Here is a 27960-nt window from a genome sequence, read left to right on the forward strand (position 1 = left end):
AGAACGTTCATAGTTCGTGATAGGTATTGGATTGCACTCTGGGGAATCTGGAAGTTGAGAATTATTTTTGAAATAGGCCTACATTCAAAGAGTTGTAAAAATATCGGAAAGAATAGCAATAAGAAGTAGGCCTAGATCGTACTACAAACGTTACACAATAATAACTGTCAGATAACTGTCCTTGTTGATTTCGGAGGGGAGAAACAGACATGGAAGACTTCGGAACACCCCTGGACAAAAATGCTACGGAGTTAACCGTTATGGACGTCTATGACATTGCCGCGGTTGTGGGACAGGAGTTTGAACGCATTATCGATCAGTTTGGATGCGAGGCTTCACTGCGGCTGATGCCCAAAGTGGTCCGGGTTCTGGAAGTTCTAGAGGTGCTGGTCACCCGAAACAATATCAACCCAGAGACGGAAGAGCTACGGCGTGAGCTGGACAGGTTGCGAATGGAACGGAATGACAGATTGAAGAAAGAGCAGCTACATCAAAAGGTGTGTGTTTACCGAAATATTTAGCTCACGTGTGCAACACGAAGAGTAGCCTACTACACCAAGTATTGGCTTTTCATGGCATTCCTCTGCTCTCTGACACGCGGTGTCACATTGCACAAGAGCATGTTGACAAAAGTTACATAAGAAATGTTTTACACATGCTGGAGCCACACTGCACCAAATACCCTGGTTTCAGACTCTTAATTATCCTTACTACTCTAAAGACTAGCCACTTCCATGCCAGTCGGGAGAATGTAGGTGTTTTAAACACGCAAAACACTTGTTTCTCCACCGACAGTTGGATAAGGGAACAAACTATAGGTTGTTACAGCCCCCACCCTCTTGTCAGACTCCATACATAAAGTGTACAACATCAGACAAAATAAAATATACACCGAATAAATTGCAAGTGTAACGGATGTGAAATGGCTAGCTAGTTAGCGGTGGTGCGCGCTAATAGCGTTTCAATCGGTTACGTCACTCGCTTTGAGACCTTGAAGTAGTGGTTCCCGGGGCGAGGGGACGCCATAAAGTTAAACTGTTACACAAGCACTAATAGTGCAATACACATTTATAAAAAATAAATGCACAATATCAATACATTTATCACCAAAAACGATATAAAGGGAAGAAAAGATAAGGGGGTAATGTTCTGTGTGTGTATATGTAAAGGTGAGTCGGTGCAAAAGGTTTTGAGAATCAGGTGTGAATAGTTCTTAAAGTCTGGTCAAATAAAATAACGTTTGATTTGTCACATACTTCGTAAACAACTGGTGTAGACGAACAGTTAAATGTTTACTGGTCCTTTACCAAAAATGCAGAGTTAAAAAAAGAAATAGTGACACGATTAACAAATACACAGTGAATAATGAATAACAATAATGAGTAAAAATAACATGGCTATATATAGGGAGTACCAGTATCATGTCGATGTGCAGGGGTACGAGGTAATTGAGGTATCTAGTATGTACATGTAGTAGGGGTGAAGTGACTAGGCAAAAGGATAGATTAACAGCAGCAGTATATGTGGTAATTGAAAGCTTGTGCGTGTGAGTGGTGTCAGTATGCATATGTGTGTGTGTGGGCATCTGTAGTGTATGTGTGTGTCCATGGAGTCAGAACAAGAGAGTTGCAGGTAGTCCGGGTAGCCATTTGATTAGCTATTTAGCAGTCTTGTTTAGTAGTCTTAAGGCTTGGGGCTAGAAGCTGTTTAGGGTCCTGTTGGTTCTGGACTTGGTGCACTGGTACCACTTTATGTGCAGTAGCAGAGAGTACAGTCTATGGCTTGGGTGGCTGCAGTCAGAATTATTTTGGGGCTTTCCTCTAACACCGCCTGGTATAGAGGTCCTGGATGGCAGGGAGCTCGGCTCCAGTAAAGTACTGGGCCATACTCACCACCCTTTGTAGCACCTTGTGATCAGGTGCCTTGCAGTTGCCTGTCAAGCGGTGATGCAGCCAGTCAAAATGCTCTCAACGGTGCAGCTGTAGAACTGAGGGCCCGAGACAAATATTTTCAGCCTCCTGAGGGGGCCGAGTTGCTGTTGTGTCCTCTTCACGTGTCCCCTTGCATACCGCACCAACAGATCCACAGATGATGCAATCTCTATTGCACTCAACACTGCCCTTTTCCACCTGGACAAAAGGAACACCTATGTGAGAATGCTATTAATTGACTACAGCACAGCATTCAACCCCATAGTGCCCTCAAAGCTCATCATTAAACTAAGGTTCCTGGGACTAAACACCTCCCTCTGCAACTGGATCCTGGACCACCTGACGGGCCGCCCCTAGGTGGTAAGGGTAGGTAGCAACACATCCGCCACGCTGATCCTCAACACAGGGGCTCCTCAGGGGTGCGTCCCCTCCTGTACTCCCTGTTCACTCATGACTGCATGACCAGGCACGACTCCAACACCATCATCAAGTTTGCCGATGACACACCAACAACGATGAGACAGCCTATAGGGAGGTCAGAGACCTGGCCGTGTGGTGCCAGGACAACAACCTCTCCCTCAATGTGATCAAGACAAAGTAGATGATTGTGGACTACAGGAAAAGGATGACCGAGCACGCCCCCATTCTCATTGACGGGGCTGCAGTGGAGCAGGTTGAGAGTTTCAAGTTCCTTGGTGTCCACATCATCAACAAACTATCATGGTCCAAACACACCAAGACAGTCGTGAAGAGGGCATGACAAAACCTATTCCCCCTCAGGAGACTGAAAAGATTTGGCATGGGTCCTCAGATCCTCAGAAGGTTCTACAGCTGCACCATCAAGAGCATCCTGACTGGTTGCATCACTGCCTGGTATGGCAAGTGCTCAGCCTTCGACCGCAAGGCACTACAGAGGGTAGTATGGACGGCCCAGTACATCACTGGGGCCAAGCTTCCTGCCATCCAGGACCTCTATACCAGGCAGTGTCAGAGGAAGGCCCTAAAATCATATTTAAAGTATTGTTAGTTAAGGATTTGTAAGTAAGCATTTCACTGTAAGGTCTACACCTGTTGTATTTTACTTTTAATCAATGACACCTTTGTTTTATGTGCAATTATGCAGAATGAAAAAGTTAAAGATGCTATACCTGTGTGTGTGTGTGTGTATGTATGTATGTATGTATGTACAGTTGAAGTCGGAAGTTTACATACACTTAGGTTGGAGTCATTAAAACTTGTTTTTCAACCACTCCACAAATTTCTTGTTAACTATAGTTTTGGCAAGTCGGTTAGGACATCTACTTTGTGCATGACACAAGTAATTTTTCCAACAATTGTTTACAGACAGATTATTTCACTTATAATTCATTGTATCACAATTCCAGTGGGTCAGAAGTGTACATACACTAAGTTGACTGTGCCTTTTAAACAGCTTGGAAAATTCCAGAAAATTATGTCATGGCTTTAGAAGCTTCTGTTAGGCTAATTTGACATCATTTGAGTCAATTGGAGGTGTACCTGTGGATGTATTTCAAGGCCTACCTTCAAACTCAGTGCCTCTTTGCTTGACATCATGGGAAAATCAAAAGAAATCAGCCAAGACCTCAGAAAATAATTGTGAACCTCCATAAGTCTGGTTCATCCTTGGGAGCAATTTCCAAACGCCTGAAGGTACCACGTTCATCTGTACAAACAATAGTACGCAAGTATAAACACCATGGGACCACGAAGCCGTCTTACCATCAGAAAGTAGACTCGTTCTGTCTCCTAGAGATGAACGTACTTGGGTGTGAAAAGTGCAAATCAATCCCAGAACAACAGCAAAATACCTTGTGAAGATGCTGGAGGAAACGGGTACAAAAGTATCTATATCCACAGTAAAACGAGTCCTATATCGACATAACCTGAAAGGCCGCTCAGCAAGGATGAAGCACTACTCCAAAACCGCCATAAAAAAGCCAAAATGTGGTTTGCAACTGCACATGGGGACAAAGATCGTACTTTTTGGAGAAATGTTCTCTGGTCTGATTAAACAAAAATAGAACTGTTTGTCCATAATGACCATCGTTATGTTTGGAGGAAAAAGGGGAGGCTTGCAAGCCGAAGAACACCATCCAACCGTAAAGCACAGGGGTGGCAGCATCATGTTGTGGGGGTGCTTTGCTGCAGGAGGGACAGGTGCACTTCACAAAATAGATGGCATCATGAGGTAGGAAAATGATGTGGATATATTGAAGCAACATCTCAAGACACCAGTCAGGAAGTTAAAGCTTGGTTGCAAATGGGTCTTCCAAATGGACAATGACCCCAAGCATACTTCCAAAGTTGTGGCAAAATAGCTTAAGGACAACAAAGTCAAGGTATTGGAGTGGCCATCACAAAGCCCTGACCTCAATCCCATAGAAAATTTGTGGGCAGAACTGAAAAAGCGTGTGCGAGCAAGGAGGCCTACAAACCTGACTCGGGTACACCAGCTCTGTCAGGAGGAATGGGCAAAATTCACCCAACTTATTGTGGGAAACTTGTGGAAGGCTACCCGAAACGTTTGACCCAAGTTTAACAATTTAAAGGCAATGCTACCAAATACTAATTGAGTGTATGTAAACTTCTGACCCACTGGGAATGTAATGAAAGAAATAAAAGCTGAAATAAATAATTCTCTCTACTATTATTCTGACATTTCACATTCTTAAAATAAAGTGGTGATCCTAACTAAGACAGGGCATTTTTACTAGGATTAAATGTCAGGAATTGTGAAAAACTGAGTTTAAATGTATTTGGCTAAGGTGTGTGTAAACTTCCGACTTCAACTGTGTGTGTGGGTGCGGTTGATGCATCCCCCAGGAGTTGGAGCTGGTGGAGGACGTGTGGAGAGGGGAGGCCCAAGACCTGCTGTCTCAGATCACACAACTGCAGGTGGAGAATAAGAGCCTTCGGAAGAGCCTGTTCCTAAAAGACTCACCTGTGACTGAGGACCTGCAGAGACAGGAGGGTATGTGCAGCACATTGGCATTTAGCAGCAATGTGGTCTCAGAGCATTTCGTATTATTCTTTAAGTAAATCCGAGACTCCTAGTCAATTGTACAACAGAATGCATTCAACTGAAATGTGTCTTCTGCATTTAACCCAACCCCTCTGAATCAGAGAGGTACTGGGGGCTGCCTTAATCGACATCCACGTCTTAGGCGCCCGGGGAACAGTAGGTTAACTGCCTTGCTCAGGGGCAGAATTTAGTATGATATGTCACATTTCTTATGGTATGTATTCATTTGTCGATCATCCATTTTATTTTTTTTCACCTTTATTTAACCAGGTTGGCCAGTTGAGAACAAGTTCTCATTTACAACTGCGACCTGGCCAAGATAAAGCAAATCAGTGCGACACAAACAACAACACAGAGTTACACATTGACTGTACGTTTGTTTATTCCATAACACAATAGAAAAATCTATATACATCTAATCTATATGCAAATGTAGTAAGATTAAGGAGGTAAGGCAATAAATAGGCCATAGTGACAAAATAATTACAATTTAGCAATTAAACACTGGAGTGATAGATGTACAGAAGATGAATGTGCAAGTAGAGATACTGGGGTGCAAAGGAGCAAAAAAATAAATAACAATATGGGGATGAGGTACAGTGGGGAGAACAAGTATTTGATACACTGCCGATTTTGCAGGTTTTCCTACTTACAAAGCATGTAGAGGTCTGTAATTTTTATCATAGGTACACTTCAACTGTGAGAGACGGAATCTAAAACAAAAAATTCAGAAAATCACATTGTATGATTTTTAAGTAATTAATTTGCATTTTATTGCATAACATAAGTATTTGAAAACCTACCAACCAGTAAGAATTCCGGCTCTCACAGACCTGTTAGTTTTTCTTTAAGAAGCCCTCCTGTTCTCCACTCATTACCTGTATTAGCTGCACCTGTTTGAACTCGTTACCTGAATAAAAGATACCTGTCCACACACTCAATCAAACAGACTCCAACCTCTCCACAATGGCCAAGACCGGAGAGCTGTGTAAGGACATCAGGGATAAAATTGTGGTCGATGATCGGTAAGCTGCTCTGACCGCTAATAATAAAGTTAGTGAAGGAGATGTAAGTCTCCAGCTTCAGTGATTTTTTGCAATTCATTCCAGTCATTGGCAGCAGAGAACTGGAAGGAAAGGCGGCCAAAGTAGGAGTTGGCTCTGGGGATGACCAGTGAGATATACCTGCTGGAGCGCGTGCTACGGGTGGGTGCTGCTATGGTGACCAGTGAGCTGACATAAGGCGGGGCTTTACCTAGCAAAGACTTATAGATGACCTGGAGCCAGTGGGTTTGGCAATGAATATGAAGCGAGGGCCAGCCAACGAGAGCATACAGGTCGCAGTGGTGGGTAGTATATGGGGCTTTGGTGACAAAAYGGATGGCACTGTGATAGACTACATCCAATTTGCTGAGTAGAGTGTTGGAGGCTACTTTGTAAATGACATCGCCGAAGTCAAGGATTGGTAGGATAGTCAGTTTTACGAGGGTATGTTTGGCAGCATGAGTGAAGGATGCGTTGTTGCGGAATAGGAAGCCAATTCTAGATTTAACTTTGGATTGGAGATGTTTGATGTGAGTCTGGAAGGAGAGTTTACAGTCTAACCACACACCTAGGTATTTGTAGTTGTCCACATATTCTAAGTCAGAACCGTCCAGAGTAGTGATGCTAGACGGGCAGGCGGGTGCGAGCAGCGATCGGTTGAAGAGCATGCATTTAGTTTTACTTGCATTTAACCTCTCTGGGATATGTGGGACGGTAGCGTCCCACTTGGCCAAAAGCCAGAAAAAATGTAGCGCGCCAAATTCAAATATATTACTATAAAAATCAATCTTTCATGAAATCACACATGAAAGGCACCAAATTAAAGCTACACATGTTGTGAATCCAGCCAACATGTCTGATTTCAAAAAGCATTTACGGCGAAAGCACACCAAACGATTATGTTAGCTCAGTACATAGCCACAGAAAAACACAGCCATTTTCCCAGCAAAAGATAGTAGTCACAAAAAGCAGAAATATAGATAAAATTAATCACTAACCTTTTGATGATCTTCATCAGATGATTCTCATAGGACATCATGTTACATAATACATTTATGTTTTGTTTGATAATGTGCATATTTATATACGCAAATCTCGGTTTACATTGGCGCCATGTTCAGAAATTCCTCCAAAATATCCTGAGAAATTGCAGAGAGCCACGTCAAATAACAGAAATACTCATCATAAACTTTGATGAAAGATACATGTTTTACATATAATTAAAGATACACTTGTTCTTAATGCAACCGCTGTGTCAGATTTTTAAAAAACTTTACGGAAAAAGAACACGATGCAATAATCTGAGACGGCGCTCAAAAATAAAATTTCTCCGCCATGTTGGAGTCAACAGAAATACGAAATTACAACATAAATATTCCCTTACCTTTGATCATCTTCATCAGAATGCATTCCCAGGAATCCTAGTTCCACAATAAATCGTTGTTTTGTTCGATATGTCTAAGTAGCTACTTTTGCTAGCATGTTTAGTGCACATGCCCAAACGCATGCCCAAAAGTTATATAACAGGTTGAATAAACTGGTCAAACTAAGTAGAGAATCAATCTTCAGGATGTTGTTATCATATATATCCAATAACGTTCCAACCGGAGCATTCCTTCATGACTGTAGAAGTTATGGAACGCAAGGCGATATCATGAGGAAAGCGCGTGACCAGGAACTGGCATTCTGCCAGACCAATGACTGAAACACCTCCCATCCGGCCCCACATCACACTAGAGGCTTCATTCCACATTCTACAGACTGTTGACATCTAGTGGAAGGCGTAGGAAGTGCAAACAGATCCATATCTTACAGGGAATTGAATAGATGAGGAGTTGAACATTGACCAGTCTCAGAATTCTCAATTCCTGTTTGGATTTTTTCTCAGGTTTTTGCCTGCCATATGAGTTCTGTTATACTCACAGACATCATTCAACAGTTTTAGAAACTTCAGAGTGTTTTATTTCCAGTAGTAATAATAATATGCATATATTAGCATCTGGGACAGAGTAGGAGGCAGTTCACTATGGGCACGCAATTCATCCAAAAGTGAAAATGCTGCCCCCTATCATAAAGAAGTTAAGAGCAGTTGGCCACGGAATGAGTGTTGTATGGCATTGAAGCTCGTCTGGAAGTTTGTTAACACAGTGTCCAAAGAAGGGCCAGAAGTATACAGAATGGTGTCGTCTGCGTAGAGGTGGATCAGAGAATCACCAGCAGCAAGAGCAACATCATTGATGTATACAGAGAAAAGAGTCGGCCTGAGAATTGAACCCTGTGGCACCCCCATAGAGACTGCCAGAGGTCCAGATAACAGGCCCTCCAATTTGACACACTGAACTCTGAGAAGTAGTTGGTGAACCAGGCGAGGCAGTCATTTGAGAAACCAAGGCTATTGAGTCTGCCGATAAGATTGCGGTGATTGACAGAGTCGAAAGCTTTGGCCAGGTCGATGAAGACGGGTGCACAGTACTGTCTTTTATCTATGGCGGTTATGATATCGTTTAGGACCTCGAGCGTGGCTGAGGTGCACCCATGACCAGCTCGGAAACCAGATTGCATAGTGGAGAAGGTACGGTGAGATTCGAAATAGTCGGTGATCTGTTTGTTAACTTGGCTTTCGAAGACCTTAGAAAGGCAGGGTAGGATAGATATAGGTCTGTAACAGTTTGAGTCTAGAGTGTCTCCGATGACCGCGGCAGCTTTCCAATCTTTAGGGATCTCAGACGATACGAAAGAGAGGTTGAACAGGCTAGTAATAGGGGTTGCAACAATTGTGGCGGCTCATTTTAGAAAGAGAGGGTCCAGGTTGTCTAGCCCAGCTGATTTGTAGGGGTCCAGATTTTTCAGCTCTTTCAGAACATCAGCTATCTGGATTTGGGTGAAGGAGAAATGGGGGAGGCTTGGGCAAGTTGCTGTGGGAGGTGCAGAGCTGTTGACCGGGGTAGGGGTAGCCAGGTGGAAAGCATGGCCAGCCGTTGAAAAATTATTATTGAAATTCTTGATTATCGTAGATTTATCGGTGGTTACAGTTTTTCCTAGCCTCAGTGCAGTGGGCAGCTGGGAGGAGGTGCTCTTATTCTCCATGGACTTTAGTGTCCCAGAATTTTTTTGAGTTTGTGCTACAGGATGCAAATTTCTGTTTGAAAAAGCTAGCCTTTGCTTTCCTAACTGCCTGTGTATATTGGTTCCTAACTTCCCTGAAAAGTTGCATATCGTGGGGGCTATTCGATGGTAATGCAGTATGCCACAGGATGTTTTTGTGCTGGTCATGGGCAGTCAAGTCTGGAAGGAACCAAGGGCTATATTTGTTCTTAGTTCTACATTTTTTGAATGGGGCATGCTTTTTTAAGATGGTGAGGAAGCACTTTTAAAGAGTAGCCAGGCATCCTCTACAGACGGAATGAGGTCAATATCCTTCCAGGATACCCGGGCCAGGTCGATTTAGAAAGGCCTGCTCGCTGAAGTGTTTTAGGGAGCGTTTGACAGTGATGAGGGGTGGTCATTTGACCGCGGACCCTTACGGACACAGCCAATGAGGCAGTGATTGCTGAGATCCTGGTTGAAGACAGCAGAGGTGTATTTAGAGGGCAAGTTGGTCAGGATGATATCTATGAGGTTGCCCGTGTTTATGGATTTAGGGTTGTATCTAGTAGGTTCCTTGATATTTTGTGTGAGATTGAGGGCATCTAGCTTAGATTGTAGGATGGCCGGGGTGTTAAGCATATCACAGTTTAGGCCATCTAACAGTACAAACTCTGAAGAAAAATGGGGGGCAATTAATTCACATATGGTGTCAAGGGCACAGCTGGTGGCTGAGGGGGGTCTATAACAGGAGACAACAGTGAGAGACTTATTTCTGGAAAGGTGGATTTTAAAAAGTAGAAGCTCGAACTGTTTGGGCACAGACCTGGATAGCATGACAGAACTCTGCAGGCTATCTCTGCAGTAGATTGAAACTCCACCCCCTTTGGCAGTTCTAACTTGGTGGAAAATGTTGTAGTTGGGAATGGAAATGTCAGAATTTTTTGTGGCCTTCCTAAGCCAGGATTCAGACACGGCTAGAACATCAGGGTTGGCGGAGTGTGCTAAAGCAGTGAATAAAACAAACTTAGGGAGGAGGCTTCTGATGTTAACATGCATGAAACCAATTATTTTACGGTCACAGAAGTCAACAAAAGATAGCGCCTGGGGAATAGGAGTGGAACTAGGGGCTACAGGGCCTGGGTTAACCTCTACATCACCAGAGGAACAGAGGAGGAGTAGGAAAAGGGTACGGCTAAAGGCTTTAAGAACTGGTCGTGTAGTGCGTTGGGGACAGAGAATAAAAGGAGCAGATTTCTGGGCATGGTAGAATAGATTCAGGGCATAATGTACAGCCAAGGGTATGGTAGGATGTGAGTACAGTGGAGGTAAACCTTGGCGTTGAGTGATGATGAGAGAGGTTTCGTCTCTGGAGGCACCAGTTAAGCCAGGTGAGGTCTCCGCATGTGTGTGGGGTGGGACAAAAGAGCTATCTAAGGCATTTTGAGCGGGACTGAGGGCTCTACAGTGAAATTAAACCGTAAGAACTAGCCAAGACAGCAGTAGACAAGGCATATTGGCATTAGAGAGAGGCATAAAGCAAACACAGGTTGATCAGGAGAGCTAAGACAACAACGGGTAAATGTCGATGAATGGGCAGAGCGGGTTAGTTAGGTACATACAGGACCTGAGTTCGAAGCTGGGGCCGACAGGTAAACAAAATTAGGTACTGTGTTATTGAAACAGTCCAGGGGGTGTCAGCTGTGTAGCCGAGTGATCATAGGGTCAAAAGAGCAGCAATAGGTGAGTCAGGGTGGCGTTCGGTAGTCACTACTACGCTAGGCAAGCAGGGTACACAGCGTTCAGAAAAGCTAGTGGGCCGGGGCTAGTAGATGGTTCTTCGGCGACATCGTAACAGAATCGCCTGTTGATTCGTCAGTAGACCAGTCGTGATGGATCAGCGGGGCTCCGTGTCGGCATTAAAAGGGTCCAGGCCAATTGGCAAAATAGGTATTGTAGCCCAAGAATTGGCTGAAGGACCTCTTCGGCTAGCCGAGAGATGGGCCTAGCTCGAGGCTAGCTGGTTCTTGCTTTGGGACAGAGATGTTAGCCTGGAGTAGCCACTCGAATAGCAGCTAGCTAGCTGCGATGATCTGTTGTAAAGGTTCAGAGCTTGCTGTAGGAATCCGAAGATGTGGTCGAGAAAGCAGTCCGATATGCTCTGGGTTGATATCACGCTGTGCAGACTGGCAGGAATTTACCCGGGCTGTGGCTGGCTGATGTCCAAGTTAACGGCGATGACTGCTAGCAGTGACTAACTAGTTAGCTGGCTAGCTTCTGATGGGGGTTCCGGTTCTAAAGTGTAAAACAATAGCAGATCCATACCACATTGGGTGAGGTGGGTTGCAGGAGAGTATTTTCAGTCCATAGATGGAAATTGAGCTAAAAAATATATACGAAGAAAACTATATATACATGGGACGGGACAAGACAAATAGACGTCTGACTGGCACGCCATCTTCAAATTTTCATTTCATATGATATGTTACGAATTACAATTCGTATTAAATGTTACGAATTGCAATTCCTACAATATATTACGGATAGCAATTCCAACAATATGTTAAGAATTTGCAAAACGTACAATATGTTCCGAATTTGCAAAACGTACAATATGTTCCGAATTTGCAAAACATGTATGTTACAAATTCCAATTTGTTGTGGCTAACATTAACTTGGGGTGGCTAACGCTAACGTTAGCTAGCTGGCTAACTTTAGCTAGGCTAGGGGTTAAGCGTCGGAATTAGGCTAAAGGGTTAAGGTTAGCGTTGGAGGAAGGGTTAGCTAAAAGGCTTAAGGTTAGGGGAAGGGTTAGCTAACATGTTAAATAGTTGCTAAAATGCTAAAATTGTCTTTGATGTGATTTGAACACCAGTCTGAATTAGCACCTTGTCAAAAACAGCACAAGTTATAACACAGGCCTGCATTCATATGTAACAGAGTTAAATGGATACTCTGGGATTTTGGCAATGAGGCCCTTTACCTAATTCCCCAGAGTCAGATGAATTCGTGGATACCAATTTTGTGTCTCTGTCTAGTATGAAATAAATTGGAGGTCGTTTTGTGAGGCAAAGCTAACAATAACTTCCGGTCATTGCGCTAACCCAAGTTAGCAATTGCGCTTGTTAGCAACTTCCTTCAAACTGCACGGAGAGACACAAAAATGGTATCCAAACATAGATAAAGTGCCTCGTTGACAAAATCCCGAAATATTCCTATAAGAATGTACCTTAAACTCACTCCACAACTAGCTTGAAATGTCACCAATGGAGCTATCCAATTGGATCCTTTTTTTTATAGCTCAGTCGGTTGGTATGTTGTCAAGGAAGGAGGTCACGTGTTCTAGCAAGGCAGAGGTCCTGGGTTAGAGCCTTGTGTGAGCCGAATCAGGAGGAAGCAGCCTACTCGCTAAGCAAGCAGCATGATGTCTGTTACACATAAGTTCTGTCATGAAAATTCTTACACAGGGACACTCGAAGTCAATCTTAAATGAATCATTGTTTATTGTCAGCAAGCTAGAGAGGTCACAGTCAAACTTGGATGCATAAAGTACCGGTCTGAAGTGAGCTATTAAAGGGAGTTCCCTACATAGAGCCTTATATACGGCTACCTAAACCTACATAAACATGTTTAATTTGATTGCCCAAAATATGTTCTTGTAGGAACCATTCGGCCAGATGCCCCCCCCTCTTATCTTGACCAGACACAGGTAGGAACCAAGGATTGTTTATGACACCAAAGATAAGATGCACAAAGTAACATTTACTTTACAGTTCCATTTAAGTTACCAGTCAACTTCAATTAAACTCAAATTCTCAAATAGCCGCCTGTTCTTTTTTAACGGCACACGTTACTGCAAACCCATACGGAAAAGTAATATATTTATACAGTGTGTACTTATATACATATATGTGTGGATACATATATAAGCATATATGGGCATGTATGTTTCCACCATATATGCCCATATAAACATAAGTAATATACATATATTGCCATATATTACTTTATCTTATGGGAATAAACATGTTTCAAATAAACGCTGGGCCTAAATTAATTGTTTACGAGGTTACTATGAATTGTTTTATGAGGTTTAATGTTTGATTTGTTACATTAAATAATTCAGTTATGACTCAGTTTTTATCGGCAGTAAGCTGAGAACTGTTTGCTAACTAGCAAGCACAAAATCAGTCAACAACTTCGGGAGTACAGACCCTTAGAAATCATTTTGGGTTGTGATTAAAAACCTTGCCTGGTTAAATGGGACCACATTCTAAGCGTTCAGATTGGTCCCAGAAACCGATGGGTTGGGCCAGAGCCAGAACACACGTGGGTAAAGCAGCATTTTTAAAATTCGTCATTGGCTTTGATACTCTGATTGGTTAGAGACGATCCAATCGCTGATAACTGTTTTGTTCAAAACCCCTAATTTTGACATCACCACAAACAACTTCAACGATAGCAGTCTGACTGAAGTATTTAGAGAACGATAATATATATGCCATTTAGATGACACTTATCCAAAGTAACTTAGTCTTACGTGCGTACATTCTTCGTATGGGTGGCCCCAGTGGGAATTGAACCCACAAACCTGGCGTTGCAAGCACCATTCTCTACTGATCCACAGAGGACCACTTATGTTATTCACAACAGTAGTTATAGTGATTAGCAACTTGGCAAGTCAATGTCATTTAGGGTGATTTAATTGTGCACTCCTACAATTAAACTCAAATGCCTCATAACAAGGTATATGTTTTGAGTGCAGAAGATCTGAGGTGATGTGTTATTGGTGTGTAACAGACAGAGCCGGAGAACATACACTACAGAAAGTAGAGCATTGCTGGCAACACAGGGTCTCTGATCACCATGTCAGTGGCACGAACACCTGAATCTAAATCCAGTAGGAAGACGTGGTCAGGTGATGCACCATAAATGGGACTGATTTATACGTTGAAGTGTCATTAGACCTACATGCTACCAGGTGCCTCTGGAACATGCGTGTGTATGTTTTAGTGTGGGTGTTTGCATTTGATATCAGGTATTAGCATGTTATGCAGGGTGTGACAGGGAACCATCTCATTGTTTGTGTCTTGTGTTAATATTTTTTGTCTCTCTGTATGTTTTGACAAAACACTGCATGTGAGCCAAAATCTAATCTTTTAGTGTTTGTGTCCACTACATGTGTGAACATGCTGACATCAGAGACAGAGGAGGCAGTAAAGGGAACTATTTTAAAACCAGACAAATACAGCCCTTGTGCGAGCCTTTCATTGGTCACCATGGCTATATTTACTCACAGGGCCAAAACACACACAGCCTAGAAACACTGATCAAATCAGGATGATCAAGCAGCTGTAAAACTGAACATATACGGACACATAACATTTCATGTATGCATGACATGAGAAAGCTCTGGTAGATATACTGCTGACTCAACATGCATTGTACAGTATGTGCTATTTAAGACTGAATTCCTTTGCCATTTAGATAGTGTTATTGTCTCTTGGTAATACTCTGAATAAAACTACATAACAGCAGCATTAGTTCCACCTGTTACATCACCACAGTATGTGCAGATATACACTACCGTTCAAAAGTTTGGGGTCACTTAGAAATGTCCTTGTTTTTGAAAGAAAACATTTTGTCCATTTACAATAACTAATTGATCAGTAATACAGTTTAGACGTTGTAAATGACTATTGTAGCTGGAAACTGACAACTTAAAAAAAAAAAAAAATTATATCTACATGTGTTCCAATGGCACGTTGTGTTAGCCTTATTAAATGATAAACTTGGATTAGCTAATTGATCATTAGAAAACCCTTTTGCAATTATGTTAGCACAGCTGAAAACTGTTGTTCTGATTTAAAGAAGCAATAAAACTGGCCTTCTTTAGACTAGTTGAGTATCTGGAGCGTCAGCATTTGTAGATTCGCTTACAGGCTCAAAATGGCCATAAACAAAGAACTTTCTTCTGAAACTCGTCAGTCTATTCTTGTTTCCTAGAAATGAAGGCTATTCCATGCGAGAAATTGCCAAGAAACTGAAGATCTCGTACAACGCTGTGTACTACTCCCTTCACAGAACAGGGCAAACTGGCTCTAACCAGAAGAGAAAGAGTGGGAGGCCCCGGTGCACAACTGAGCAAGAGGACAAGTACATTAGTGTGTCTAGTTTGAGAAACAGACACCTCACAAGTTCTCAACTGGCAGCTTCATTAAATAGTACCCGCAAAACACCAGTCTCAATGTAATGATGGGGCGGTGAGTTGGAAGCAGGTGAAAAGTTTTAATAAAACAACAAAACCAAGAACACGACACTAACATAAGGCAGAACACCGATACACAAGAACAATACCAACCGGTGAGTGAACCTGGGAGAGTGACATAAAGGGGAGGAAATGATGGTAATGGAGTCCAGGTGTGAATCATAATGAATCACAGGTGTGTGTAATGATGAATCCCAGGACCGGTTGTTACTACTCTGGCGACGTCATATGCCGGAGGGGAGGACCAGACAGTACCCTCCCCCCCTCCCGACATGCGGCTCCAGCCGCAGGATGGCGCCGACCAGGGGGATGACCCTGATGATGTTGGGGTCCAGAATGTCCTCCACCGGAACGCAACACCGCTCCTCTGGGGCATACCCCTCTCAGGCCACCAGATACTGGAGCCTACTCCCACGACGTTGGGAGTCCAGTAGGGATTTGACAGCGTACGCCGGGCTCCCGTCAATGTCCGGGGGGGTGGAGGTGTGTCGTGGGGGACAGCATCAGCTAGGGGACCAGGAACCACCGGCCTGAGAAGGGAGACATGAAAAGAGGGTGAGATACAGGTTACAATTACCCAGTCACTACCATATGTCACCTCATTGACCCACCGGAGAACCTTGAACGGCCCCACAAAACGGGGGCTTAGTTTCTTGCAGGGCAGGCGGGGTGGAAGGTTCCTCATAGAGAGCCAGACACGATCCCCAGGATGGAACACAGGGGTCTCACTGCGGTGACGGTCTGTCTGCTCCTTCTGACGATGGACGGCGCACTGGAGTCTCACGAGCGCATTGTTCCACACCTCCACGCACCGGAACCACTCATCTACCGCAGGAGCCGCGGTCTGGCCCGGGGTCCACTGGGCCAGGGCCGGCTGGAAACCCAAAACACTGGAAGGGGGTCAACCTAGTGGAGGAGTGTCGTAGAGCGTTCTGGGTGTACTCTGCCCAAGGAAGGAAATGTGCCCACTCACCCTGCCGGTCCTGACAGTGACTCCCCAGGAAACTCCCCAGCTCCTGATTCATCCTCTCCACCTGCCCGTTAGACTGAGGCCGATACCCAGATGTGAGGCTAACCGTGACACCGAGCTTCTCCAAGAAGGCCCTCCAGAATCGGATGTGAATTGTGGGCCGCAGTCCGAAACGATGTCCTCCGGAAGGGCATAATGCCGGAAGAGTACCTCAGCGACCTGGAGAGCAGTGGGAAGACCGGGAAGAAAGATTAAATGACATGACTTGGAGAATCTATCCACTACCACCAGAATGGTGGTGAAACCATCAGAAGGGGAAGATCAGTAACAAAGTCAATGGATAGATGGGACCAAGGTCGCTGAGGCACGGGAAGTGGCAGGAGCTTCCCTGTTGAAGCATTCCGGGGGGACTCAGTTTGAGCACACTCGGAACAGGAGTTGATATACCGCCTAACATCCTGCACCAAGGTGGGCCACCAGTATTTCTCAGTGATGGAATGGATGGTGCGAAAATATTTGGATGTCCAGCGACGACAGCTGTGTGTGCTCAGATCAGCAGCCAATCCCTTATCCCTGTGGGAATGTAGATGCGTGCGGGAGGACAATTCCGGGGTGCGGGCTCCCTCTCTAGAGCCTGGCGGATGTCTACATCCCAAACCACTGGACCCACGACCCGGGAGGAGGGGATTATGGGTGCCTTCTGGCCAGGAGTCTCTCCCGAATCGTAGATACGGGACAGAGCATCGGCCTTGATGTTCTTAGAACCTGGGTGATAGGTCAGCGTGAAGTCGAACCTGGTGAAGAAGAGAGCCCGCCTGGTTTGGCGCGTATGTACTCAAGGTTCCGATGGTTGGTGAGGATGACGAATGGTTCCTTGGCACCCTCCAGCCAGTGTCTCCACTCCTCTGATGCCAACTTCACCGCCAAGAGCTCCCAATCGCCGACGTCGTAATTCCTCTCTGCGGGGGACAGTTTCTTGGATTAGAAAGCACAAGGATACAATTTTAGTGGGTCCCCCTGTCTTTGTGACAAAACTTCCCCCACACCCACCTCCGATGCGTCTACCTCAACCACAAAAGGTAGCGTGGGATCTGGGTGTTTTAGCAAGTGGGCGATGGTGAAACGCGCCTTGAGACAGAAGGCCTCGTCGGCTGCTGGAGACCAAACCAACCTACGAGGCCCACCCTTGAGGAGAGAGGGGCGGCGACAGCACTGAAGTTCCTGATGAAGCGGCGGTAAAAGTTGGCAAACCCCAAAAACCGTTGTAACCCCTTGATAGTGGTTGGGACTGGCCATGACCTTACCGCATCTACCTTCTTCACTCCCTCCATCCTCACTCCCTGCAGGCTGATTTGGTAGCCCAAGAAGGAGACAGCCCTCCGGTGGAATTGGCACTTCTCTGCCTTTGACGAACAGGTGGTTAGCCAAGAGGCATTCCAGGACTGCTCGAACGTGAGTGATGTGATCCTCCAGGTTGGTCAAGAAGATCAGGATGTCATCGATGTACAAACACCTGACGTCCGAGCATGTCCCTGAACACCTCGTTGACAAATTCCTGGAACACTGGGCATAACCAAGGGCATAACCAAGTACTTGTAGTGACCAGACATCGTGCTGAACGCAGTCTTCCACTCATCCCCTCCGGATGCGAATGAGATTGTAGGCACTCCACAGGTCCAGTTTTGTGAAGAACAGGGCCACGCGGAGCTGCTCGATGGCTGACGGCAACAGCGGAAAAGGGTAACAATACTTCGTGGTGATGTCATTGAGTCCACGGTAATCGATATAAGGGCGTAATCCACCCTCTTGGCCACGAAGAAGAAACCAGCTGATATGGACCTGCGGATGAAACCCTGTTGGAGCGCCTCTTGAATGTAGTCCTCCATGGCCTGCGTCTCAGCCACTGACAGAAGGTAGATGCGTCTGCGCGGAGGTGTAGCACCGGAAAACAGGTCAATGGCACAGTCCCAGGGGTGATGAGGGGGGAGACAGGTGGTGAGGGTCTTGGAGAATACCTCCCTTAGATCCTGATATTCCTCCGGGATGTTGGGCAGGAGGCCAAAACACAAGAACAATACCAACTGGTGAGTGAACCTGGGAGAGTGACATATAAAGAGGAGGAAATTATATAGGTAATGGAGTCCAGGTGTGAATCATAATGAATCACAGGTGCGCGTAATGATGAATCCCAGGACCGGGGGTTAGTACTCTGGCGACGTCGTACGCCGGAGGGGAGGAGCAGACGTGACAATCAACAGTGAAGAGGCGACTCTGGGATGCTGGCCTTCTATGCAGAGTTGCAAAGAAAAAGCCATTTCTCAGACTGGCCAATAAAAATAAAAGATTAAGATGAGCAAAAGAACACAGACACTGGACAGAGGAACTCTGCCTAGAAGGTCAGCATCCCGGAGTCACCTCTTCACTGTTGAGACTGGTGTTTTGCTGGTAATATTTAATGAAGCTGCCAGTTGAGGACTTGAGGAGTCTCTTTCTCAAACTAGACACTCTAATGTACTTGTCCCCTTGCTCAGTTGTGCACCCGGGGCCTCCCACTCCTCTTTCTATTCTGGTTAGAGCCAGAGAACTTCAGTTTCTTGGCAATTTCTCGCATGGAATAGCCTTCATTTCTCAGAACAAGAACAGACTGATGAGTTTCAGAAGAAAGTTCTTTGTTTCTGGCCATTTTGAGCCTGTAATCGAACCCACAAATGCTGATGCTCAACTAGTCTAAAGAAGGCCAGTTTTATTGCTTCTTTAATCAGAACAACAGTTTTCAGCTGTGCTAACATAATTGCAAAAGGGTTTTCTAATGATCAATTAGCCTTTTAAAATGATGAACTGGATTAGCTAACACAACGTGCCATTGGAACACAGGAGTGATGGTTGCTGATAATGGGCCTCTGTAGTCCATGTAGATATTCTATTAAAAATCAGCCGTTTCCAGCTACAATAGTAATTTACAACATTAACCATGTTTACACTGTATTTCTGATCAATTTGATGTTATTTTATTGGACAAAAAATGTGCTTTTTCTTTCAAAAACAAGGACATTTCAAAGTGACCCCAAACTTTTGAACGGTAGTGTATGTTTATGTGTTAATGCCTGTGTGGGCTGTATGTGTGTATATCTTGGACAGGTGTGTCAGAGAGAGAGTGTCAGGTGATGAAGAAGGTAAAGGAGGTGGTAGACAAACAGAGGGATGAGATCCGGGATAAGGACCATGAGCTGAACCTCAAGAACGAGGACCTGGAGGCGGTGAGGCTTGTCTCTTTCCATCTAGTAGCATTCCACACTACCTGAACTACATAACACATCCCTCCTAGGCTTCCTACTGTCTGTAGCCTAATGCTTCAGCACATAGGTGTCTCGTCTTGCCTGAGGAGGACAACAACTTCCACCAACAATCTGGACACTGTTTCCATCAGTTCATTAGAGACAAATGGGTAGGATTAAATGGACTCCTTCCTCCCCTTATAGCTTCAGCTACAGCAGCACCGTCTGATGAAGGTCAACCTGGACCTGCGGCACAGGATCAGTGTGGTAGAGGCTCAGGGCAAGGCAGTGATCCAACAGAAGGTTGAGCTGGAGGCTATGTCCCAGGTGCGCCAGCAAGAGCTGGGGGCCCTGCGGCAGGAGGTGGCAAGGCTGAAGGAGGAGCGCAAAGAGTGGGAGCTGGACATGAAGAGGTCAGCCGAGGAGGAACCATCCCCATCAAAGGCTGTGATGACAGTGCTTACACCAGTGTCGGCCAAGGTAACCACAGCTACAACCCCCTACCTGATCAAGTCCATTACATTTCTCTTTAAGACACCATTACATATCTGTACGCGTCACCTTATAGAGTTAAGAAGATTATACCCAAATTACAGGGTTTTAAGTTCCCTATTGACAAGAACACAATAACATGACATCCACCCAAGGCGGGTCAGTCAATCTTGTAGATTAGCCATTGAGTATCATTGCCACTGCTCACAAAGCCTGTAAGTGACCATGCTATTTCCCAAATCCAGTCCTTGGTACCAGCATCAGCAGCCTCCATCGTACACAATTCTTTTTGGGCGGAATGCAGAAGTGACCATGAATTCCTGGCACAGTGCTTTGAGTCAGAAGAGAGCCCTCCTTTCCTCCCGCTGTGTGATGAGGAGCAAGAGGAGGAACCTGATGTCCTGGACCAGAAGGAGTCCGACAGGCCCCACTTCACCCTCGAGGAGCTACGGGACGTCCTGAAGGAGAGGAACGAACTCAAAGCTCAAGTGTTCATGCTGAGAGAGGAGCTCATCTATTACAAAAGGTTACATGATATGACATCTGCTATGTGAAAAAACAAAGTGAAAAAAAAAATAACCTGGAGTTGAGGGACTAGGGATTTATCATCACTTTTTAATACCCCTGTCTCAACTGAATCTTATGTTATTACTATACTGAACAAAAATATAAGCGCAACATGCAATAATTTCAAAGATTTTACTGAGGAAATCAGTCAATTGAAATAAATAAATTAGACCCTTATCTATGGATTTCACATGACTTGATATGCATCTGTTGGTCACAGATACCTTAAAAAAAAGGTAGGGGCGTGGATCAGAAAACCAGTCAGTATCTGGTGTGACCGCCATTTGCCTCATGCAGTGTGATCTCCTTCCCATAGATTTGATCAGGCTGTTGATTGTGGCCTGTTGTCTGGATATTGGCCGGACCTGGAACATGCTGTTGTACACGTCGATCCAGAGCATCCCAAACATGCTCAACGGGTGACACATCTGAGTATGCAGGAAATGGAAGAACTGGATCATTTTCAGCTTCCAGGAATTGCGACACGGGGCCATGCATTATCATGCTGAAACATGAGGTGATGGCGGTAGATGAATGGTACGACAATGGGCCTCAGTATCTCGTCACGGTATCTCTGTTGATTGAAATTGCCAATCGATAAAATGCAATTGTGTTCCTTGTCCAACGTTTATGCCTCCCCAAACCATAACCTCCCCACCACCATGGAGCACTCTGTTCACAACTTTGACATCAGCAGTCTGCTCGCCAACACGATGCCATACACATGATCTGCGGTTGTGAGGCTGGTTGGACATACTGCCAAATTCTCTAAAACGACATTGGAGTTGGCTTATGGTAGAGAAATTAACATTGAATTCTCTGGCAACAGCTCTGGTAGACATTCCTAAAGTCAGCATGCCAAATGCACAATCCCTGAACTTGAGACATCTGTGGCATTGAGTTGTGACAAAACTGCACAATTTAGAGTGGCCTTTTATTGTCCCCAGCACAAGGTGCAGTAGTGCACCTGTGTAATGATTATTCTGTTTAATCAGCTTCTTGATATGCCACACCTGTCGGGTGGATGAATTATCTTGGCAAAGGATAAATGCTCACTAACCGGAATGTAAACAAATTTGTGCACAAAATTTGAGAGAAAAAAGCTTATTGTGCATCTGGAACATTTCTGGGATCTTTTATTTCAGCTCATGAAACATGGTAACAACACTTTACATGTCGCGTTTATATTTTTGTTCAGTGCACATGTACAGTTGAAGTCGGAAGTTTACATACACTTAGGTTGGAGTCATTAAAACTCGTTTTTCAACCACTCCACATATTACTTGTTAACAAACTATAGTTTTGGCAAGTCGGTTAGGACATCTACTTTATGCATGACACAAGTAATTTTTTCAACAATTGTTTACAGACAGATTATTTCACTTATAATTCACTGTATCACAATTCCAGTGGGTCAGACGTTTACATACACTACGTTGACTGTGCCTTTAAACAGCTTGGAAAATTCCAGAAAATGATGTCATGGCTTTAGAAGCTTCTGATAGGCTAATTGACATCATATGAGTCAATTGGAGGTGTACCTGTGTATGTATTTCAAGGCCTACCTTCAAACTCAGTGCCTCTTTGCTTGACATCATGGGAAAATCAGAAGAAATCAGCCAAGATCTCAGAAAAAAATTGTAGACCTCCATAAGTCTGGCTCATCCTTGGGAGCAATTTCCAAATACCACGTTCATCTGTACAAACAATAGTACGCAAGTATAAACACCATGGGACCACACAGCCATCATACCGCTCAGGAAGGAGACGCGTTCTGTCTCCTAGAGATGAATGTACTTTGGTGCGAAAAGTGCAAATCAATCCCAGAACAACAGCAAAGGACCTTGTGAAGATGCTGGAGGAAACTGGTACAAAAGTATCTATATCCACAGTAAAACGAGTCCTATATTGACATAACCTGAAAGGCCGCTCAGCAAGGAAGAAGCCACTGCTCCAAAACCACCATTAAAAAAAGCCAGACTCTGGTTTGCAAATGCACATGGGGACAAAGATCGTACTTTTTGGAGAAATGTCTTCTGGTCTGATGAAACAAAAGTAGAACATTTTGCTCATAATGACCATCATTATGTTTTAAGGAAAAAGGGGGAGGCTTGCAAGCCGAAGAACACCATCCCAACCGTGAAGCACAGGGGTGGCAGCATCATGTTGTGGGGGTGCTTTGCTGCAGGAGGGACAGGTGCACTTCACAAAATAGATGGCATCATGAGGTTGGAAAATGATGTGGATATATTGAAGCAACATCTCAAGACATCAGTCAGGAAGTTAAAGCTTGGTTGCAAATGGGTCTTCCAAATGGACAATGACCCCAAGCATACTTCCAAAGTTGTGGCAAAATAGCTTAAGGACAACAAAGTCAAGGTATTGGAGTGGCCATCACAAAGCCCTGACCTCAATCCCAAATTTGTGGGCAGAACTGAAAAAGCATGTGCGAGCAAGGAGGCCTACAAACCTGACTCAGGTACACCAGCTCTGTCAGGAGGAATGGGACAAAATTCACCCAACTTATTGTGGGAAGCTTGTGGAAGGCTACCCAAAACGTTTGACCCAAGTTAAACAATTTATAGGCAATGCTACCAAATACTAATTGAGTGAATGTAAACTTCTGACCCACTGGGAATGTAATGAAAGAAATAATAGCTGAAATAAATAATTCTCAACTATTATTCTGACATTTCACATTCTTAAAATTAAGTGGTGATCCTAACTGACCTAAGACAGGGAATTTTTACTAGGATTAAATGTCAGGAATTGTAAAAAACTGTTTACATTTTTTAATGTATTTGGCTAAGGTTTATGTAAACTTACGACTTCAACTGTATGTATTTACTAATGATGTTGCATCCCACTTTATCCTTTAAATTTTTTGCATTTGTTCATAATACAAGTACACATTCTTTAAATTAATCCCTTCTCCCTGCCTCAGTGAGGAGTTAGAGAATGAGATTTACGGCATCAACTTGGATCCATCACTTCAGTCACAGCCTGCAACCACTGAACAGCCTGACTCAGGGATCAAACGTCTGTAAGTACTGTGACCCACTAGACCTACGCCAAAACTCCTCAGCCACCCCACTCCATCTCTCTTGATGGTATGTGCTCAGGCCACACACATATAGGTGCACAGCCTATCATTCCCACAATCTCTGACATTTTCAAACAAGGTTGTCACTAACCACGTTTCCATCCAGTTTTTATGCAAGTAAAGTAATCATGACAGCTGTGATGGAAACAGGAATTTTCGGTCATAATAAAATAAAAAAATGCAGACAAATAATTTGTTCGTTCGACATGGTGGGATCTTTTTGTGTCTGAAAAATGAATTATGCAAGAAATGGCGTTGGAAATGTCTTTATGGTCATCCCACTACGACTCGAGAAACCAGGCAGTTTATTAGGATACAGATTAAATAAATAATGATTAACTTCACAGGGTGGTGAAAGTGCAAGGTGATCTTGATGCTCCTTTCCAGTAAATATCGAGGTTCTTATTCTGGTGACATGATGATCGACGCTTGACTGCCGTTTTTGACAATTTTTTTGTATTTTTATTTAACCTTTATTTTGACAGGGAAGACATATTGAGACCTAGGTCTATTTTCCAAATGTGCCCTGTATAATACAATATAAAATACACATTAAACACAAAATATATACACTACATGACAAAAAGCACAAAAATGTACAGTTGGCACTATGCATTGGGGCATGTAGTGTTCTCCTCTCATCGTGAACCGTGATTCATCTCTCCAGAGAATACGTTTCCACTGCTCCATAGTTCAATGGTGTCAAGCTTTACACCACTCCAGCCGACACTTGGCATTGTGCATGGTGTTCTTAGGCTTGTGTCTGGCTGCTCGGCCATGGAAACCCATTTCATGAAGCTCCCAACTAAGTTATTTTGCTGATGTTGCTTCCAGAGGCAGTTTGGAACTCTGTAGTGAGTGTTGCAACCGAGGACATATTCTTTTTACGGGCTTCACTTGTGTGGTTTACCACTTTGCGGTTGAGCCGTTGTTGCTCCTAGACATTTCCACTTCACAATAACAACCCTTACAGTTGACGGGCCGCTCTAGCAGAAATTTGACGAACTGACTTGTTGGAAAGGTGGCATCCTATGACGGTGCCACGTTGAAAGTCACTGAGCTCTTTAGTACGGGCCATTCAACTGCCAATGTTTGTCTATGGAGATTGCATGGCTGTGTGCTCGATTTTATACACCTGTCAGCAATGGGTGTGGCTGAAATGTAATTTTGAAGGGGTGTCAACATACTTTTGTATATATTGTGTAAATATATACACACACATTAGAATACAAACACATAGTCATGGTAAACACAAATAAAACAACACAAATCAGAAAAACAGTTCATAAAAAATGTCTTGCTCTTATCCATAATAATCTCATCATGTAGACTAGCCTACCTGCAATAGATCTGTGAGCTGTTGGCTAGAATGCTCGTGCCAAGACTAGAGTAGGAACATTTGCAATTTAACACAACAGTTTGTGACAAAACTATCGGGTTGAGTTGAAAATTGCGATGGAAACATATTGAACTTTAGATTTGTATTCGGTACATGAAAATACACACTTTTATCCTCAACAAGTTAGTTTGGTAAAAACACCACTGTTGGGAAAATGTGCATATTGTCTTTATGCGGACTCTAGAATATTCACATTAAAATATTTCAAATTGGGTGGAAACCTAGCTATTAACCAGGTTTTGATCCGACCTTTTTAATGCAAGTGAAGTACATGTTGGATAATTTTTTTTAATGACAGGCCTGATGGACACACAAATTGTCGGTAAACTTCCCAAATCTCGACAAAACAAAATACACTAGACAAGGTGGGATCTTTTTGTGTCGGTAAAATGTATTATGGGAGAAATGTCGGCGGAAACGCTTTTATGCGCCAATATTGGTATAATAACTATCATATCAAAGTAAACTTGGAGTCAAGCGATGACGTGTGGTCCTCCCACTATGAGCAGTCCGTTTATTAGGATACAGATGAGTTATTAAATTATTATGAACTTTACAGGGTAGTGAAAGTGCAAGGTGATGAGCTTGATGCTCCTTTACAATAAATATTGAGGGTCTTATTCTGGTGACATGATCATCGATGCTTAGCTGCCGTTTGTCAAATAAAAATAATCTTGCTCTTTTGTCCATGATAATCCTCATCATGTAGGAAATACGAGCACTATCTGCGAGCTGTTGGCTAGAGCACACGTGCCAATACCAGAGTATACACAGACTCGCTAAATAACACATTTTTGTTTGAGAATACATCAGTAGAGTTGAAAATGCGATGGAAACCCATTTAACTTTTCTTTTTTATTCGGTACATGGGAATTTAAACGCAAAAGGTATTTATGTGCACTACATCGTCACGTAAATACTTTTATCACCAACAAGTCAATTTGATGGAAATACATCTCTGGTGGGAAAATTGTTTTTATGCGGATTTTAGAATATTCGCATGACAATCTGTCGCCAATTGGATGGAAACCTAACTAATGTTATGTTTCCTGTCATGGTGGTTAAGGCTTGCAGTCAGGGATTTGACCTAGCTTTATATATGTATGTCACTGACCAATATGCTTGCGTGAGCACTAAAACAAATAATGACAATTTAATTTCCACAATGCTTGTTTGGGAATGTTATATTTGTAGAAGGACCAGGACGAAGGGATGAAGTTTCCCTTCTGTGACATTTTTCAACTACCATAATAATTTCTTGAAGGTCATTTACAAATAATTGTGAAGAGAAGAAAAATGACCACTCCATAAATAAATGGTTTATTATTAATTATTTAAGTAGCTTACTTCGTCTAGATGTGGCTTGCCTCCTTTGCCAACCTGGGTGCTGCAAAGTCACTTTGCACCAAAACTCTGACTACTTTTTTCCGCTTATGTCTCTTCATCTGTACTTCTTTGGACAGGATATTCACTGCAGTAATGCCGATGGTAGCAGCAGGGTTGATTGCAGACGATCCAACGTTACAGCCGATCAGACGACTTATGTCCTGTGTATGAACTTTTACATTTATTTCATCTCTTTTTGTGATGTCATTGTTCTTGAGCCAAGCACCGCCACTGTGCCAAAGCCCCTCCACCGCCTGTCATCTCAAATGCAATACTTCCTTGTGATCATGTGTGCACGATGTGTGAGTAGGATGTGGGAGTATTCTTATTGGCTGATAATGTGTAGATCTTGAACCAGCTCATCATAGAAGATGCCACAATCATAAAAAATTGTCACTTTTTGCCAATATACTAATCCAGCAACTCACTATTACAAGTACAAATCCACATATGCATGTTGTCTGAGTTAGGATTTTCCCATAGCATGGATATTCACTGTTGACAGCTCTTCATTTGTTGAATAAAGTGGAGTGACTAACTAGGTTAACCTCTGACAGGGCAAAGCTTATGCACCTCCCCAACCTTTTGTTGAGCACTTTTCCTCATGCATGCTCTCATTCTGCTTTTGTCCTCACTCTGAGAACTCAATGTTCTCACTCACTCTTCATGAATAATCTGAAGTGTAACCAATGTATTTTATTGATCTATTTTAGCAGTAATATTGTCATGGCTAGTTGATATATTTTTTTTTTTTGCATGGTGTAACCTAAATTCTTAATTTCTCTCATTGCACCTATCCAGGTTTAGCATCTTCTCTGGAGAAAAGAGGTGACCAGAGGAAGTGATTTGTTATTTGCACACAGAGCAGGCTCAGGAGGCACTGAAGCATCCATAACCAGGGACCTACACTGAATGCACAAAACATAAGGAACACCTGCTCTTTCATGACAGACTGACCAGGTGAATCCAGTTGAAATCTATGATCCCTTATTGATGTCACCTGTTAAATCCACTTCAAGCAGTGTAGATGAAGGGGAGGAGACACGTTAAAGAAGGATTTTTAAACCTCGAGACAATTGAGTATGTGTGCCATTCAGAAGGTGAATTGGCAAGACAAAATATTTATGTGCCTTTAGAACGGGGTATGGTAGTTGGTGTCAGGTGCATCGGTTTGAGTGTGTCAAGAACTGCAACGCTGCTGGGTTATACCATGCTCAACAGTTTCCTGTGAGTATCAAGAATGGTCCACCGCCCCAAAGAACATCCAGCCAACTTGACAACTGTGGGAAGCATTGGAGTCAACATGGGCAGAATCCCTGTGAATGCTTGACACTCTGTAGTCCATGCCCTGACAAATTGAAGCTGTTCAGAGGGCAATAAGGGGGTACAACTCAATATT

General features: G+C 43.6%; 1 protein-coding gene across 3 annotated transcripts; it reads left to right on the forward strand.

The window, feature by feature from the left end:
* On the forward strand, positions 1–27941 carry LOC111958134 (RILP-like protein 1). Of its 3 annotated transcripts, XM_023979317.2 has the most exons (8): positions 1–497; positions 4776–4923; positions 19478–19596; positions 19819–20094; positions 20352–20632; positions 23618–23716; positions 26639–26726; positions 27363–27848. In XM_023979317.2, the coding sequence occupies exons 1-8, from the start codon at positions 210–212 to the stop codon at positions 27366–27368; spliced, it is 1305 nt and encodes a 434-aa protein (XP_023835085.1). In that variant the 5' UTR covers positions 1–209; the 3' UTR covers positions 27369–27848. The 3 variants fall into 3 exon arrangements, with proteins under 3 accessions (XP_023835085.1, XP_023835086.1, XP_023835084.1); XM_023979318.2 differs by lacking the exon at positions 26639–26726 and having other exon boundaries at positions 27363–27941; XM_023979316.2 differs by lacking the exon at positions 27363–27848 and having other exon boundaries at positions 26639–27132.
* The last annotated feature ends 19 nt before the right edge of the window (positions 27942–27960 follow it).

The sequence above is a fragment of the Salvelinus sp. IW2-2015 genome, linkage group LG33 (genome assembly GCF_002910315.2).
Source record: "Salvelinus sp. IW2-2015 linkage group LG33, ASM291031v2, whole genome shotgun sequence".
NCBI classification, from domain to species: domain Eukaryota; kingdom Metazoa; phylum Chordata; class Actinopteri; order Salmoniformes; family Salmonidae; genus Salvelinus; species Salvelinus sp. IW2-2015.

Excerpts from the sequence above, each read along its gene's own strand:
- LOC111958134 (XM_023979317.2), top strand. The coding sequence starts at position 210 with ATGGAAGACTTCGGAACACCCCTGGACAAAAATGCTACGGAGTTAACC. Across the intron at positions 20,095-20,351 it reads TTACACCAGTGTCGGCCAAG|TCCTTGGTACCAGCATCAGC; the intron begins GTAACCACAGCT and ends TCCCAAATCCAG. Across the intron at positions 20,633-23,617 it reads GAGCTCATCTATTACAAAAG|TGAGGAGTTAGAGAATGAGA; the intron begins GTTACATGATAT and ends TCCCTGCCTCAG.